Source organism: Octopus sinensis, linkage group LG9 (assembly GCF_006345805.1).
Source record: "Octopus sinensis linkage group LG9, ASM634580v1, whole genome shotgun sequence".
NCBI lineage: Eukaryota > Metazoa > Mollusca > Cephalopoda > Octopoda > Octopodidae > Octopus > Octopus sinensis.
In genome coordinates, this window is record NC_043005.1 from 302,664 (window position 1) to 322,306 (window position 19,643).

At 37.3% G+C, this 19,643-nt stretch overlaps 1 protein-coding gene across 1 annotated transcript in view; it reads right to left on the bottom strand.

Moving 5' to 3' along the window:
* The window catches only part of LOC115215749 (arachidonate 12-lipoxygenase, 12R-type-like), a 41,208-nt gene that overhangs the window by 13,941 nt on the left and 7,624 nt on the right, over positions 1-19,643 (bottom strand). Inside the window, 3 exon segments of the mRNA XM_036505687.1 lie at positions 5,580-5,672; positions 7,479-7,596; positions 14,294-14,390. Coding sequence (XP_036361580.1) covers positions 5,580-5,672; positions 7,479-7,596; positions 14,294-14,390 — 308 coding nt within the window.

Sequence of the window (19,643 nt, forward strand, 5' to 3'; positions counted from 1 at the left end):
AATACACACAGATAGAGAAATTAAGGCCAATAGGCCAGATATAGTTGTTACAGATCATGAAGAAAAAAATGCTTTCTAATTGATGTATCAATACCAGCAGATGACGACGTGTCTCTAAAAGAAATGGAGAAACTTTCAAAATACAAAGACCTGGAAATAGAGGTAACCCGAATGTGGAATCTAAAAACAGAAACAATTCCTATCATAGTAGGCGCATTAAGTATGATAAAAAATATCAAAAAAAAAAAAATGAATAAATAATAATAATAATTGTGATGATGATGATGATGATGATGATGATGATGATGATGATGGAATGTTATTGCAGAGTAAGAGCAATACTCAAGACAGAGCTGAATGTGAGAAACAGGATCGAAGCGATCAATGCTTTAGCCAAACCAGTCGTGCCTTACAGTTTCAATATTGTTACCTGGTCAATTACTAAAATATGTAATCTTGACAGAAGTCAAAGAATAATGACAATAATAATAATAATGATGATAATAATAATGATAATAATGATAATAATAATAATAATAATGATAATAATAATAATAGCTGACAAACAGCTGACAAACAGCTGGAAACACTATTAAAGACAGTTCATGGATTTACCAAAGAAATAGATATGAAATTTGGATTAGAAAAATGCGCCAAAGAAACCATGAAAAGAGGAAAACTAGTTAAGAGTAACAACATCACACTAGATAAAACCAATGAAATAAAAGAATTAGATCAAAGCCAAACTTACAAATACTTAGGAATCCATGAACTAGGTAAGACACAACAAACACAAATGAAAGAGAAAAAAAAAAAGAATATTATAGACGAGTTAGATCAATACTAAAAACAGAGCTCAATGCTAAAAACAAGATAATAGGTATCAACACTTTAGCTGTCCCAGTTATAAGTTAAAGCTACGAACTACTGAGTTTGGTTTAATGGCTTACCAATGTATACTATGAGTTTCTTTGCCCTAGGAGTCGGGAAGACACTCGGCAAGAAATGGAAGCAAATTTGAAAGAAGAAAAAAAAAGTAATAATAATAATAATGATAATAATAATATAGGGTTGAGGTAACTCCTCCAGAAGATACAGAAGCAAAAAAAGAAGAGTGTCATTGTTATGAAGTGAATGATATTTCGACATCTCGTTTGTTTTGCACAGGTTCAAAAAAATAAACTTGTCAATCTACTTCCTATTACATTATTTACATTTTTATTTCTTTATTGCCCACAATGGCCTAAACACAGAGGAGACAAACAAGGACAGACAAATGAGTTTCGAGTCCAGTGCTCAACTGGTACTTAATTTATCGACCCCGAAAGGATGAAAGGCAAAGTCGACCTCGGCGGAATTTGAACTCAGAACGTAATAGCAGACATAATACCACTAGCATTTCGTCCGGCGTGCTACTTTCGCCAGCTCGCCGCTTTTATTTGATTTTATCTTGGCTTTATATAGTCTCTATAAATTTATCTTTTCGGATATAGATGGAGCTCTATTGGATGATAAGTGTATCACTTCAGGTCTGGAGGTTTGAAATCGAATAAAAGAAATCATTTTAAAAACATAGTCCACAACTTTTACCTCTCCAAAAGACAAGGTAAAATCTTCTTAGTCGTAATCAATAACATCAAGGAAAAATTAACTTCCGGCTAAAGGCTGACCAACCAAGCTGTCCATCTACCTACATAAGACAAGTAGAACATTTTTATAAATCTTTTAAATAGAGCTCAAAAATATGAACAAATAAGGAATTTGCTGACCAAAGCTAACCTTCCACCTACGTCTTTTCTGAACGCTAGAAAGACAAAGGTAAATCTCTCTTAGTCGTAATCAAATAACATCAAGAAAAATTAACTCCGGGCTAGAAGTCTGCTGACCAACCAAGCTGTCCATCTACATACATAAGAACAAGGTAAGAACATTTTTATAAATCTTTTAAATAGAGCTCAAATAATATGAACAAATAAAGGAATTTGCTGACCAACTAACCTTCCGCCTACTGTCTTTTCTGAACTCTAGATAATCAAATTCTAAGCTTAAAATTCATGACCTAAAGCTGATATGCTTAAATAAACACACACCGAATCACAAAATTTACATGTGGACAGAACGCTGCACAATAAACTTCTAACTTCTTAAAACAAAACAAGTTAAGTACAGATAGCAACACAACAATAACTCAACCTACTTTATTAGCTGCAGAATAACTTATAACTTCTCACCTACCTTCATTTTCTTGTGAACCTAAAAAACAAGCTCAGAAGCTGACACACCTAAAACAGACACACCTGATTGCAATGTTGTACACAATGCCACTGAACTCTAAACAATAACACAACTCCAACGTTTATAATAAAAATCTACTGTATATTATTGTATCAAACCTCGTCCTACAACCTGATTATCATCCAAAGAGCCTCCATCTACAGCAGAAAAAAACCCTCAAACTTACTGGACACTATATATGACCCAGAATATCTGAGTCCGCGGAAGGCTAAGCAGGCTAAAACTTCAAATCACTGACAACAACATTATTCTTCAATATATATATATATATATATAATATATATATATATATATATATATATATATATATATATATATATATATATATATATGTATATATCACCGTGATCACCGTGACCGACCAGGCTATCAGATGTTGCTATTATATCTGCTGATCACAATGCGCTCGCATTGTTTAAGCCTTCAAATGACGCCACCTCGCTGGCTAAGCGAGCAGGCCAATATATATATATATATATATATTGATTTGAATGTTAAGAACATTAAGGTCTTAGAATTTATCTTCTGCTAGAAAGTGGGAGGGATGTTCTGTTCGATGGAGACAAAAGAGATTTTCTATTTATAGAAGTAGGTAGGGGTGAATAAATGTCAGAAGTTATTCCTAAAGAAAATTAAAGTGGAAGGGGTTATATTGTCTTAGAGGCTGTTTATTGCTATTTGGCAATGCGATTTCGTATCAAGAAAACTAGGTCAATGCTATATGATCACAATGGCCATCCATAAACTAAATAGTTACAGAAAATACAGAGATTCCTTTATACTTATATAAACATATACAAATATGCATCCGCTTTAATCTATAAGATTATACTTGGCTATAAGATTATACTTGGCTAGTAGGGATGATTATTTCAATAAGTGGATTAAAAAGAATATAAATCTAATATTTATTAAGATCGTACCAGATTACCGAAGATATTCTTGTTGCTTATTGGATATATATATATATATATATATATATATATATATATATATATATATATGAAAGGAGGTTTGAAAAATGCAATTTTAAAAGATGTCTATTCACTTGACCGGTTTCACGTTTTTAGAAAAAGATTATCAAAAGTAAACTGTAAAGCTTTGTTGTGTTAAGTACTGGTTGTCACAAAAATATTACAATATATATATGCATTCTTTGATAATAATAAGAACATGTTACAAACAGTTTACAGAAAAAAATTTTTTTGTGAAATTATATATAGTGTTATGAGTTTAGCTAGTGCAGTCTCGGTGACCCACATTTGGAATTATGGTTCCAGCATGTCTGGTAAAAAGTGACAGGTCCTTTGTTTACTGGGAGATTAATGAGACCTTTCTGGCCTTGTGCAGTCGATTGGAGGTCGTTCTAGACACCCCTTAAAGATAGAGTAAGAGCAGAGGGCAAATAGAAAGGCTATAAGCAGTAAGGGACAGATTGAGGATAGAGATAGGCAGTAAGGGAATCTGAGAGCAGATAGAGAGGGTAATAGGCAGCAGGTGATAGAGACAGGCAGAGAGTATGGTAGTGCTGTCATGAGAGGGTAATAGGCAGCAGGCGATAGAGATAGGCAGTGAGAGCAGAGGGCAAATAGAGAGGGTATAAGTGGTAGAGATGAGGTAGTGGGAAGGACAGAGACGAAGTGAGGTCTTGGCAGTCGGTGATCGGTCGTCGAAGAACACAGTCGGATTCTGGAAGTCGGCAAGGAGGTGGAATTCTAGGAGCAAGCTGGGATGCGAGAACGCTTGGCGGCACGGAAGGGAATATGTACAGAGGAATTAGCGGTACGGAGAGATGAGTGCAGAATGGGACACTGGCGATTCAGTTAGGAATTGAGGTATGTGATTGTGCATTGATACGTGTCACGGTGTATTGAACAGTGAAAAGAACAGTCAAGGACTTGTCGATATGTCGATTATCGAGTTGTGGTATTTATGTTCAGAATTGTGTTGATGTGACGTTATCTGTGATGTTTAGAAAAAAGACTTTAAAAGAACTGTGTCTTCGGACGTATACATTTGAAATACTGTATATGACTTGTTGTGTCTCCGGACTGATATATTGTTACATGCATGTTGTTAAATGCTTTTGATCTGTGGTATACCCGTATGATGTATTGATTTGTTGTTTGCCTTAAATGCTTTGATGTTGTAACCATTGATTGTCATATAAACTAGTTGTTGAATGTAAGTCAGTGTTGCCAGTTGTTGCCTTGCCTCTTTTGGTGTCTCTTTCGGGTTGTGTCTCTGTGTCTCTGTGCTGCTGCGGTTGTTGTTGTTGCAGTGTCTCTCCTCTCCTCTCTCTCCTCTCTCCGACTGGTTTCCGTAGCTTATTCACTGATCGAATCGGGCCTGTGTGAGGATTTCCGTAACAGTTTTCGGATGCTCCCCACTAGTTTCGTAACAATATATATATATATATATATACTCTTTTACTCTTTTACTCGTTTCAGTCATTTGACTGCGGCCATGCTCGAGCACCGCCTTTTAGTCAAGCAAATCGATCACAGGACTTATTCTTTCGAAGCCTAGTACTTATTCTATTGGTCTCTTAGCCAAACCACTAAGTTACGGGGACATAAACATACCAACATCGGTTGTCAAGCGATGTTTGGGGGGACAAACACAGATACAAACATATGCACACACACATACATATATATGTATCTATACACATATATACGACGGGTTTCTTTCAGTTTCCGTCTACCAAATCCACTCACAAGGCTTTGGTCTGCCCGAGACTATAGTAGAAGGCACTTGCCCAAGGTGCCACGCGGTGGGACTGAACCCGGAACCATGTGATTGGTAAGCAAGCTACTTACCACACAGCCAATACTAATAATATCAAATATATTTGTATATGCAAACATGCGCATATATATGTTACACACACATACACACATACATATGTAAGTCAATGTATGTATACATATATACACATGTATATTTATGTGTGTGTATATATATATATATATATGTATATACGTATACATACGTATGTATGTGTGTATGCGTCTGTGTGTGTATACACATATAGATATATACATGTATATATATATGATATAGGTGTGGATGTACACACACATACACACATATAGATATATAAACATGGGTGTACACATATATAAATGAATAAATATGCTTACATTTATGTAGATACACATGCGTTTAAATAAATATTTATTGGGGTAGATGGACGAGTATTTATATGTGTATGTGTGTGTGTGTGTGTGTATGTGTGTGTGTGTGTGTGTGTGTGTGCGTGCGTTCAGCATCTACCTTACCCTTTACAAACCAGTGCTATTAATCCGTCCGATCCAATGGTCATTGTTTGGTCGACCCAAGCACCAGGATTCATAAGTTTCTCGAATGCCAAACTGCAAAAACATAGATTCAGGAGAAAAATGTATTAATTCACATAATAACAATGTAGAGAGGAATATTTTTATTATATATATATAAAATAAAAAACGATTACCTATGTACTAATTAGTTTCACTTGTTAATATTTACGTATATGGACACGCAAACATCTGCAAGATCATCAGCATCTGTCGTTAATTTTAAATTTAAAAAATGTTCTCTAACCGGTAAATTGACTGCTGTAGTTTATTAACTGCCGAGTAATTCCCGATCTCAGCGCGCCAAAGTGAAGGCATTTGAAAGATACACATACATATAATTTGTAGAACTTTATACATGCTGAATTGCGGTTGAGCGTTCTGTATCTAGTTCTGGAAATTGTGTTTTATAAAATTTACGGCAGCGAATTCGTGACGAACCCTTTTTCTTTTCACTGTCGTTTTTTCACTTCATCTTTTTTACAGCGGCCCTCTCGATCTATACCTGTTGTTGTGCTCCTTCCTTCATATCTTCGTTACCAGCTCCTTCACTCTCTCTTTCAGACCTTCCTCTTCCTATCTCCCCTCTCCTTTTTCATATCTTCTTTCATTTTCCGCTTCCCTCTCCCTTCCTTTGTCTCTCTTTACACCTATCTCTTTCCCTCTCTTTTCCATATCCTTCTCCTTTTCTCAGCTCTTTCCCTCATTCTGTCTCTCCCTCCCTTTGTCTCTTTCTACATCTACCTCTCTCTCTCTCTGTTTCATGACTCTCACTTTTCCTCTCCTCTCCTTCCATTTCATATCTTCCTCCTTTTCTCACTTCTCTCTCCCTTCTTTTGTCTCCCTCTCCATCTACCTCTTTCCCTCTCACCTCACCCTCTCCCTCATATACTTCTCTTCTCACTCCGTCTCTCCACATCCTTCATTCTCTCATAAGACAACATAAGACAACACAATATAGTCATATGCAATACATATCGCCCACCAGATGATCCAAACCACATAGGCAAGTTTGACGATTGCCTAACAAGAATTAAAGAAATCCTCATGAAACTGGAACACCACGTGAGCGTATTTCTTATGAGTGATTTCAACATCCCCAACGTCAAATGGCCCGAAGGACTCATGCTTTCAAGAATGACTCATTGCAAGCAAGCACAGGTGGAGTCCCTGCTCAACCTCACTAATGACCTATTCACGGAGCAAGTTGTACTTAGACCAACTAGGGCGAATAACATTTTGGATCTCTGCTTCACAAATAATATGGACATCGTTCATGGTGTGAAAATGACGCCGACACTAGTTTCGGATCACAACATAATAGAAATGTCTATGTATGGACCAAAAGTAGCTAGAGAAATACAGTCTTAAGGAAGCACCCAGAATCTCTCCAATCGGAACCAGAAATATGTCCCACAGCATAAGGCCAACACAAAAAGGAACAAGATTCCAAGGAAGAGGAAGATCCTCATGAGACGACGGACGAAGGATGCAAATAACCTCAACCAACATTCCAAAAGTGGTGAAAGGTCCCGCCTAAAAACAACACTGATGGAGAGTGAAAAAAGGCTGTGTGTGAGAGAGAGAGAGCAGTAGTAGAAGTGGTCGTTGTAGTCATGGTGGTGGCAGTGGCAGGAGTGATAGGAATGATATTACAAACAACTGGGGTTTTTTTGTATGTTTCTGAATGGCCTTCCAGGCTGCAATTGCTTTGGTTTCAGCGCATCATATCAGATCAAAACATCTGCTACGCAAGTACGTCTCCGATAATAAAATTCAAAAATATCTGTTAGAAGATGCTGTACTTATTCATTAAAATAACAAGAAATAAAAAGCACTTACTCGTTGATAAACATAAGTAAATAAGTGTGAGGGGCCAAAATTTTGTAGATTGGATGCGTCGGAAATATATTCCTATGCATGTGAGCACTGACAATTTGCATCAGCATATGGGTTAAACCTGAAAAAGAATATTATTTTCATCTTGTATTTTACATCATATATGCGATAAGCGATTTAAAACGAATACATTTTTATAGTTTTTTGCTGTTTTACTGGCTTCAGTGTTACAGGGGTGACCACAATGGAGCAATGCTTTCATGGGTTTTTAGTCCTAGTCTTCTATAAGTTTAATTTATTAATATCTAGGTTGTTTTATAGGAAACCTGACTCGAGTTCACAACTATCTATCTATCTATCTATCTATCTATCTATTTTTCTTCTTTTTTCATATCTCTTTTCTTTTGTTCTTTTCCTTTTCTTTTTTTCTTTTTTCTTTTTTTTCTTTTTCATTTTTTTTTGTTTTTCTTCTCTTTTACGATCCCTCTTGATCGAAAACCTACGCCACCCTTTATTTTGTTTCATCCCCCAAAAGAAAAGCTCTACCTTGTAACTTGTCCCATCTGTGTGCAGCCCTGTGTGGCCAATAAAGAAACTTATCTATCTATCCATCTATCTATCTATCTATCTATCTATCTATCTGTCTGTCTGTCTGTCTGTCTGTCTGTCTGTCTATCTGTCTGTCTACCAGTCTGCATGTCTGTGTATCTCTCCGTCTGTCTATCTATCTATCTATCTATCTATCTATACATGTTTGTATGTATGTATTGCAAATTTTATTAGCAATAATATATAGATATTTTGTTATTTTATGGTTAATTTTCCATAATATTTTCCCAGAAGATTTGGAGATGTTCCTTATAAAGTATTCATCAAGCAGAAATTACTGTCACCGACAGTACAATGCATCTCTACGACTTCCAAGGAGGAGGAAGTGGACCAGCGAAGGAAACAGGATAGTGATGCAGTGCTACTTAGAAAGTGAACCTAAAAGAAGGGGCCATAGAAAATGGGTGTTGATACTTTGGGTAGAGAAGGGTATGTTTCAAGTAACTGAGCTGAGATCAGTAGATCAAGCTAATGAAGTGGATGAGAGAATGGAGGGGAGAAGAGATCACTTGAGAACTGGAAAAGAAAGACCAGACAGTGGGAAAGACAAACAACGACATAAGAGATACAACTCAAACAAAAGAAGAACCCAAAGGAAAAAAATAATAACAATAAGGAAGGGACAACTGGCTTTGAGTGATTTGAGTGATTTAAGTGGGGAAGATGAGAATATTTTAGATGAGTTTCAGGAAATAAATGAGTAAAGAAATAAGAAAAAGATTTCCAGCATTAAAAGACATCAACAGAAGGAAGCTACAAGGAGTGACTTGGAAAGTAGATTCTGTTATCAGCAGCAGGATAGATGCTAAAAATATAGGAGACACTAACTTATTGATCTGTGCAGGAGGGGTAGTAGTAGTTGCCACAAGATTAGATATTCCACTGGGTAAGATTAGAAAAGAGTAAATGTGGAAAAGGAGACTACAAAACAAAGTGGAGACTTTAAAACAAGACCTGGGTAGAATAGAAGCCTGGAAACTGAACAAGTTAGGAAGCACAAGATACAGATCTTCCCTTGAGAAAAGATACCTAGGCAAGAAAGTATTTGGGACAATAATAGAAGGTTTGAAACAGCGTATCATAGCAGTAGCAGGCAGCATCTCCAGTTATAAGAAAAGAATAGATCTTTATCAACAGAATAGATTATTTGAGACAGACCAGAGGAGATTTTATAACCAAATAAAGATGAGAAACCTAATGCGGAAGAAGCTAGAAAGTTTTGCAGTAATATTTGGGATAGACCAAATGCAGTATGGTTAAAGAAAGTGAGGAAAGAAGCAGTGAGTGAGAAACAGCCAAATCTATGATTAGCTACTCTCTTTTACTCTTTTACTTGTTTCAGTCATTTGACTGCGGCCATGCTGGAGCACCGTCTTTAATCGAGCAACTCGACCCTGGGACTTATTCTTTTGTAAGCCCAGTATTTATTCTATAGGTCTCTTTTGCCGAACCGCTAAGTAACGGGGAAATAAACACACCAGCATCGGTTATCAAGCAATGCTAGGGGGACAAACAGAGACACACAAACACACATACATATATATATACATATATACGACGGGCTTCTTTCAGTTTCCATGTACCAAATCCACTCACAAGGCTTTGGTCGGCCCGAGGCTATAGTAGAAGACACTTGCCCAAGGTGCCACGCAGTGAGACTGAACTCGGAACCATGTGGTTGGTAAACAAGCTACTTACCACACAGCCACTCCTGCGCCTAGTGTATTAAGTGTTAGGAAAAATGCCGAATTGGATGGCGCCAGGACTAGAGTTTGTTCAAGGATAATGGCTAAAGAAATTTAGTAGTTTACATGAAGGTGGATGAGGGAACAATTCCAGGATTGCCTTAATGAAAGAATAATACCAGATTAGATGGCTAGAGGGAGGACACAACCCTTTATGTAAGATAAAAGCAAGGGTAGTACAGCTAGCAATTATAGACCAATCACTTGCTTACCACTAGTGTGGAATCCGTTAACAAGAATGCTTTCAGAAAGCATTTACGAGCACCGTGACAACCAGAACCTACTACCAGAAGAACAGAAAGGTTGCAGAAAGAAGGCTAGAGGAAAACATGATCTATTATACACAGAAAAAGCAATCAATACCACCCAATCTAAAAAAAAAAAAACATCTAAAAACCTTAAAAATACCCTACAATCAAGATGTATTGCAAAAGTCGGCATTACTTGGAACTGCACGCATATTGTGTAACGTACTGTCTGTGTGAGGTCCTTGTTGTGACTTGACAAACAGTACAAAACCCCGATAGATACAACATCTTCAATCGACAACCACATGATATTGTATAATGTGCGGCGACGTCTATAATAATAATAATAATAATAATAATAATAATAATAATAATAATAATAATAATACTAAACACAGTAGAAAGTGATAAGTGCAGAATCTCAAGTCAACTACAGTACCAGTGATTGTAGGATCTCTAGGAATGATAAAAAAGGTACTGTTTAAAAAAGGTAATGTTTATTAATTTTTAAATACATATTTTATCTGTGAATTTGCGCGTGTAATCTGGGAATGCATACAATGAGCTTCTCTGCCCTAGGTGTATGGAAAACACTCGGCGAGAAACAAGAAAATTTGAAGAAAGAAGGAAAAACATAATAATAATAATAATAATAATGATAATAATGATAATGATGATGATGATGATGATGATGATGATGATGATGATGATGATGATGATGATAATAATAATAATAATCATAATAATAATCATAATAATAATAATAATAATAATAATAATAATAATAATAATAATAATAATGAACAGGTATGGGAAGACATCTCAATCGCCAACCTGAGGAGAATACTAACGAAGGCTCATAAGTGGAAATCCCCTGGTATTGATAGAGTACCAAATTTCTGGCTCTCATCACTCTCGTCCGCACACAAAATGTTAGTAATTTCTCTATATATAAACGGCAAAATGTCTGTGTGTGTGTCCTTTATAGAGATCCACAATTTTTCAGTTAGTGGGTTCGCACTTTCTATGATCATTTCAAACCGTCCAAGGGTGGTCGTGCACATCTTTACATTTCCCAGTCACCCCGCAAAGTCATTAAAAAATTAATAGAAGTGACTTTTTTGTGAATTTTCTATCCAAAACCCAATCAAAATGTCCGAAACTTGATACACCAATTGAATGCCAGCTAGCTATATGTGATTAGTCGGAGATTTGGACAGTACTCGCGTGTACGTGCGCACACACGCAGCTGCATATGCATGCACTAGCACTATATAATAGTATTATGAAAGACCCGGAAAAAACACTCCATTGGATGGCAAATGGTATTATTTACCTCCTCCGCAAAAATAAGAAAACGAAAGACCCAAAAAACTAACGGCCTATAACATGTTTATCTACTACCTATAAGATTTTGACATCTATTCTAGTAGAGAAAACATATACGTTTATGGAAGAGAATAACCTCTTCCCCACTGAACAAAAAGGATGCAGACGAGGCTCATACGGATGCAAAGATCAGCTCCTAATTAATTGCATGATCCTTGAGAACTGCCATAACAAGCGCAGAAAGCTCAGCTCTTCATGGATTGATTATAAAAAAGCCTTTGACAGCATACCGCATTCGTGGATTCTGAAATCGCTGGACATTTTCAAAATTTCTCCTGTGATGTCAAATTTTTTAAAGTATAATATGTCACTGTGGAAGACGAAGCTCCAATTATATCATTCTAATGGAGTATTGCGCTCAAACAATATTAGCATAAACTGTGACAGTGTTCCACCGGGCAGGCTCACAGATACTGGTCCGACTCCAGCCTGTCGTTACCCAGCAATGGACCAGCACACATGACATAGACGGAACACTGAAATCAATGCTGTTGTCATGGAGTATTACTACCTGAGCAACCATGTAGACGAAAAAGGGGTTCATATAGGGGATACCGACAGAATATGCATGATCAACTCACGGAACAGAGCTTATGTGATCAAGCTAGAGCAATGAGAAAAAAATCGTTGGTTCACAAAAGTAGAACTCGAAGCTATCAAAAGACAGTTATTGGAAAACAGCAGCAGAGGAAACGATGAAAATACAGTTCCTACAGATAAAAGTAATCTCATAGCAGAAAACAGTGTTGAAATCTCTAATAAACCACAGTAAAAGAACAGTGATAGCTTGCTCGATGAGAGACATATAGATGGTTTGGGAGAAGACAATAAAACTAATGGTGACATTACAGATGGGCCTTCGACAGAATAAAGGCAAGGCTACAGGAGATTGATAGCGACATTATTTGCAAACTTAAAAAAGCTGATCGATGGAAATTGAACCAAGAAACGAAAAATGTCAATGAAATTCTGAAATACATCAGAACAAACAACATCATAGAAACAAATAATTTGATCAAAGCAGCAAGTATTGTTGTAGCAGAAAATGTGGTGTCGATGTCAAGAAAAAGAAACATAATGGAAGTGAAAAAAGAAAGATCTATGGTGGAAAAGAAGAATACAGGCGAGGTTAGATATGCTCTCGAAGGACATTTCTGAGTTAGGCCGAAATGAGAAGGGGGAGCTTAAAAGCGAACAAAAATACAGGGCGCTGAAAAGGAAGTATAATATTGAAAGAAAGGGCCTGAAAGTGGTAATGGAGGAACTGAAACAGCGCTTCGTTGCAAAGAAAGCAAAGATGATAAGATACGACTAAAGTGTGAAGGGTTACCACCAGAATAGTTTATTCAGAGTAGATTCTATAAAGAAATAAATGGAGGATGTACAGATGAAAAGTTGATACCAGATAACATTGAAAGTCAAAGGTTTTGGAATGACATCTGAAGCAAAGACAAGGAGCACAAGAAGGATGCTGAATGGTTGCAAGAACTGAAACAAACAGTAGCCTGTCCAAAACAGGCAGAAATAGTCATTTCAGTTAAGGAAGTGAAGAAATCAGCAAAAAAAAAAAATGAGCAACTTGAAGGCCCCGGGACCAGATGGAGTTCAAGGCTACTGGATCAAAAGATTTGGTGAATGTCGTGCATGAATAGCTGCGCAACTCAACACTTTGTTAAATGCCGACCAAGCAAAACCAGAGTGGGTGGGACATTGGGTAGGACAGTACTGTGCTTGAAAAACATCGGAAAAGACAATACGGTAGACAATTACAGGCCGATATCCTGTTTGCCACTTACGTGGAAATTGTTGGTTGGAATAGTCGCAGAGTCAATGTACGGACATCTGGCAAAAAATAGAGTCCTGCCACATGAGCAGAAGGGGTGCAAGCGTAAGTGCCAGAGGAAGACAAAACTGTACTTAGAGACTGCAAGAGGAGGAAAACTAACTTAGCAATGTCACGGATCGATTATCGTAAGGCGTACGATATGATCCCACATTCTTGTAGCAGGAGTAATCGCATGGACACTTTGCAACAAGTATGGACTTGACAGAGCAAAAAAGTGGTACGAACATAAACCCAAAGGCACCATCGAAAATTATAATGCAAAGATCCTATATGATTTTATGATTCAGTTCGACTAGGAGATAGAGAATAGGAAGCCGGACATAGTCTTAATTGAGAAAAAAGCAAACGATGCTGGATGATAGATATAGCATGCCCAGCTGACAACAAAGTATGTGATAAGGAAGAGAGAAAAGTCGAGAGATATGACAGGTTAGCTTGGGAAGTTAAGCGGTTGTGATCGCTGAATAAGGTGGTAGTAGTACCAATAATTGTTGGAGCTCTGGGAACAGTGAGTAAAAATCTCGAGAAGTACGTGGAACAAATAGGGGCTGCAATAAGTGTGGAGACTTGCAGAAAACAGCACTGCTTGGAACCGCTCCAATACTCCGGAAGGTGCTCGAAAAATAAGAGGTGTTACCTTAGTTCACTAGTAGTGAACAGCTGACGCTGTAGTACATCTCTAGCGTTAGAAGCTGTGCAAAGACAATAAAATAATAATAATAACAATCCTTTCTACTGGAAGCCCAAGGCCTTAGAGTTGGGAGAAGGGACTAAGTTGATTACATCGACCCTAGTGCATAACTTGTAATTATTTAATCGAACCCGAAAGGATGAAAGGCAAAGTCGACCCCGGCGGAATTTGAACTCAAACAACAACAACAACGACAACAACAACAACAACAACAACAACAACAACAACGACGGCGACAACAACAACAACAATAATAATAATAATAATAATAATAATAATAATAATAATACCCAAGTGCACAACAGATTGATGATAATTGGCATCAGCCATATTGTACCACATTTTAGCAAGAGTCCAAACGCTTTCATCGTCTGTTGGAAGAAAGACCTAAAAGAAAGTGGTAAATGTCAATATTTCATAAGTAAATATTTGAACATCGAAATGAAATTAACTGGAACACACAGACATATAGACAACCAGATCAACGCATACGCATAGATATCCAGCATGGTTGCATAGACATGCAAATCTCATGGGAAGTTGATTTCCTCAAAGAATTGTAACATACATAGGATATAGGGAGAAGTAAGAAGAAAAATAAGCGGAAATGCACATTGGAACTCAAAAAAAGTAAAGGCTTTTTATGAAAAGTAACGATAGATATATACAATTAGATGAACTGAGGTAGGAATAAAAGTAGTGAAAGTCATTATTGTGAATTGTTAAAGAGATTCAAAAGCATACCGGTTTCGTAAAATTATTAATCATTCCTTTGAATACACACCGATCACTGCACGGTGTCAGGTCTACTAGTCCCTGAGTAAAAAGATGTGTAAGGGAGATAAGTAGTTCTTTATTCATTCTTTGTTGTACTGAGGTATTCTGTGAACATTGATAGAAGGGGAAAATTAGGTTTAAGATTCCTAGCACACCTTTCTATGTGTTCCCTAACCTGTATCTGTCTGTATTGTGTGTGTCGGATTTGTTCTTTGTCTTAGTGACATTCCTGTTTGCCCAATATATTGTTTACCGCACCCTAAGCGTGTAATGGCATAGATTAGGTTTTCCGAAGCACAGGTAAACTTTGACTTTATCTTAAATATTTCACCTTGTTTAAAGTGGAACTCTGTACCCGCCAAAAGGTGGGGGCATGTGCCACAGTTAGATCGTCCGCAGTTTTTCACTTTTGGTTCCTTTGTTAATAGATATAGTCTTGCGTTGGTTAATATTATTTTTAATGATTTCGGTTGTATTTTGCTCTTGATAATTTTGTGTGAGCCTAAAGTTTTGTTGATTGTTTTATCTCCTGTGAGAATGGATAGATTTTGTATGATGATGGGTTTATATAAGATGTCTGTTTCGATATGGCTATTGACTATTTTAATTAGGATGTCAAGAAAAGGAAGTTGTTTATTGCTGTGGTCCATGCTGAATTGTATGTTGCTATTGATATCGTTGTGCATTATTTTGAAATCGAGGAGTTTGTCAATGCTATCTTTCCAAAGTATAAAGCAATCATCTAAATAACTCTTCCAGTGATGCCCTGGATTTGTAGACTTCGAATCTGCTTTCTCCTTTCTTAATTTCTTAAGACTGGTACGTAGGCAGTGTATTACATATCCCAGTTACCCAATAATTACATGTATAAACCTATTATGTCGCACGTTCGGATGACCTCTAATCAACTCAACTCTCGACGTCTAGACTTCTCCCTCTATATCTACATATTGGGCTAGCCTACTTCATCGTCTGGGGGCGTCCACACAACACCTCCCTCTTTGAGTTTTTTAAACCCGAATTTATCAATTTTATTTCCTCGGTGAGAATCTGGCATATCTTGTTCTCTTAGCGTTAATTTCCATCATTTCTGTAGGTTTTCTCTTCCTGTTCGACCTACGTGTCGGTTCTGCTTTTGCTTGTGGTTCTGGGATCCCGAACACTTTTGCTTGTGGTTTTGGGACCTGGAACAAATCATACCATAAATCTATTCTTCTCGCCTCTCTTGGTTTTTGGTATATCTTTTTTTAATCGGTTTAAATGCCTTCTGTGTTCATATTTTTGTCCTTTTACCATGTACATCACATTACCCAGACGTCCAGTTATATTTCCTTGTTCCCAGTCCTGTTTTTCGTTACTATATATTTTAAAATACACTTTGTCACCTGTGTTAAAAACTTCGTTTTTCTTCCCGAATTTTCGATTTTCTGTTTCTGTTCGGCAACCATTTGTCAAAAATAGAACGAATTTTTCTGGAAAACATCAAATCTGCGGATGACCTACCCGACTCTGCATTTGGATTCGGTGTTTTTCTATACACTTGCAAAAACTTTGTCATATTCGTATCTTCAAAGATCCCTAAGGCTCTCTTGAATGTGTTGACGAATCTTTCCGCTAACCCATTTGACCTTCGATGGTATGGCGGAGTTAACACATGCTTCATTTGAACCGACTTACAGAATCTTTCGAACTCCTTCGCCGTGAATTGTGTACCATTATCCGACACGATCGTATCTGGCACTCCATAACGAGCGAACAGTTCTTCCAAGAAGTCAATAGTCACACTTGTGTTTGGCCTTGAACATTTACACACTTCAGGCCATTTGGAATAGCTATCCACCACAATGATATAATGAGAGCCATTTATTGGTCCTGCGAAATCCACATGTTGTCTAGACCATTCCGAATCCGTTTTTGGCCACGGCTGAATCTGCACTGGGGGCGCCTTTGCTGCCATAGCGCATCCCCTACACTGTTTTACCAGTCTCTCAATTTGCTTGTCCACATTCGGCCAATAAACGTAACTTCTAATAAGGCTCTTCATCCGGACAATCCCCGGATGTCCTACATGTAAGTCTTTTGATACTCTGTTTTGCAGTACTTAAGGTATTACCACTCTTTGTGCATATAATAATACCTCATCACACACTAAACATTTTTTAATCTTATTTATGAACCTATCATTTCCCGATTGTAATTTAATTTCTTCCAGCGTTACCGGCAAATTACGTACTACTTTGTACAAAATGTTCTTCAGTTCCATTTATGTTTTAACTATGCAATCACCGTATCTTCAAAAGGTTCCTCATATTTTGGAATTAGCCTAGACAACACGTCTGCGTGTCCCATTTTCATTGATAGCAAAAACTCCATATGGAAATCGTAATTCAACAGGGTAGTTCCCCAGCGCTGTAAGCGGTTTGCTGAGTGCGCGGGGATATCCTTTTTCGTACCAAAAATAGACAATAACGGCCGGTGATCCGTTTGCAGTGTAAACGTCTTCCCATGTAAGAATTTATGGAAATTTATTACTGCGAAGATTAATGATAACGCCTCTTTTTCAATCTGGCTGTAGTTTCTTTCTGCTGGTAATAGAATTCTCGATGCATGTGCAATAGCTTTGATTTTACCATCGTTAAATTTATGCAATATCACAGCTCCTACACCATATTCACTGGCATCCGATGCCACAATTATTTTCAGATTTGGGTCGAAATCAGTTAATGATAACTCTGATGTTAACCGCTTTTTAATTCCTCGAATGATTTCTGACATTCGTTTGTCCAGTTCCATTTCGAGTCCTTCTTTAGCAACTTATTCAACGGAACTCTTAGCTCATACATTTTAGGTATGCACAACTGGTAATAACTTACCAAACCTAAAAATGCTTGTAGTGTTGTTTTGTTAGTGGGGGCAGGCATTTTTTTATCGCGTCGATCTTAGAAGGGTCCGGTTTTCGCCCGTTTTCATCGATCACCTGTCATAAGTACTTTATTTTTATCAAGAAAATTCCCATTTATCCTCCCTGACTTTGAACCCCTAATCACACATTCGTTTGGAAACCTCTTCTATATGTTCAATATGTTGGTCCCTTGATTCACTTTTGATCAATATGTCATCCAAGCATGGGACCGCGAACTCACAATCTGCTAGCATAGCATATAGAGTAGGAGCCGCCCACTCAGAGTAGTCTACTTTTTCAATCATTTCCATGTCTTCCAATCTTTTTAATTCCTTCTCAACTTGATTTAACGCCGCAAAAGATTCATTCATTTTCGGTTTGAACATCGGCACCGCATTTTCTTTCAACTCAAACATTACTTTAATTTTTTTACACGTACCGAGCTCTTTCGAAAAAATATCAGGGTACATCTTTTTCAATTTTAATTTCATTTTTTCCGATGCTTTCTCTGACACAGACTGTGATGCCTTCACCTTGTTACATAATGTATTCAGTGATAGATCCTACAGTTCGAATCCATCCTTCCATTAAATCTGTCCCGAACAGATTCATTGTATTCTTAGATACCATTAGTTTACATTTCCGCGTCCTATTTTTAAGTTTTATTTCTGGTGAAATTTCGCTCAAGAATTGAACTCGTTCCGCTGACACACCGTAGAGTATCCTAGTAGTTTTTTTATACAACGGTCTGCCTATCTTACTCCATGTTGCCGTATTTATTATCGATGCGTCTGAACCGGTATCTAATTGCATTTTGGTCTGAAACCCATTTATTTCTACCAACACAAATTTTCGGTTTTGTCTGGTATAATTTGCTTGTGTTGAATAGACTTTCTTCTGTTTTACCATTTTCTTTGACCGACATTTCGTCTGTATATGTCCAATTTTACCACACTTAAAATAGGTTTTATCTTTTAAGGGGCAATCTTTCCTCAAATGGCGATCTCCGCAATCATACCACCGTTTTGAATTAAAATTTTTCCTTCTTTCTGTACTTTCTTTACACATTTGTACATTATTATTCCTGTCTTCTATCTTTCTTGTATCATCTCGAAGGTTTATTATTTGTTGCCATTCCTCAACCACTTTCTGCAAAGTGAGTTTCACATCTTGATTCAACTGTGTGGTTACTCTTCTCTGTCCCAAATCACTATGTCAGTTCTATTATGTTTATTGAGGATTTCACTGGGATATCCCACCAGCGTTCCTTTTTATTATGAGTGGCTATAGCTTCTACCACACTGTGTGTTCTTATTTATTTGACCTCAGAATTATCCTTTCGAGTGATCTCCTTATGCAGTGTCCTGGCTGCAACATTATGTCTCATCGGTACATAATACCATGGTGACATTTTCGGACAACTGCTTATGAAGAGAAGAGAATAGGAAACTGTTAATGAATCATTGTTAGGAAAGTATCAAAAGTATCTCAGGCAGCCAAGAACCCTGATGACAAAGTAAAACTACAAAATGACGTGTGTGCAATATAAAAATGGGTTGATGAAAATAACATGCAGTTCAATGCTGATAAGTTTCAAGCACTCCACCATCGGCCCACAAACAGACTACTATAGAAATACATACGAATAGAGGCTAGAGCAATCCCAGAATTAGAATTGGGGTGTGACCTGGGAATGCACATGAGTAGTGATGCAACATTCCATGTGTATATTACCAGGATGGCAAAACTGTGCAGGCGAGTAACTGGACGGGTCCTTAGATCATTCAAAACCACAAATGAAGATACCTAGCTACTCCTATGGAGGACATTTTATCCTCAGTCTTCTGGATTACTGCCCATCCCCGACTGTGGGCACCGCAGAGCATAATATATTAGTGACCGAACTTGAAGCAATCCAGCACCACTACACAAACATTGACTCGTGAAACAGATGAGCTGCT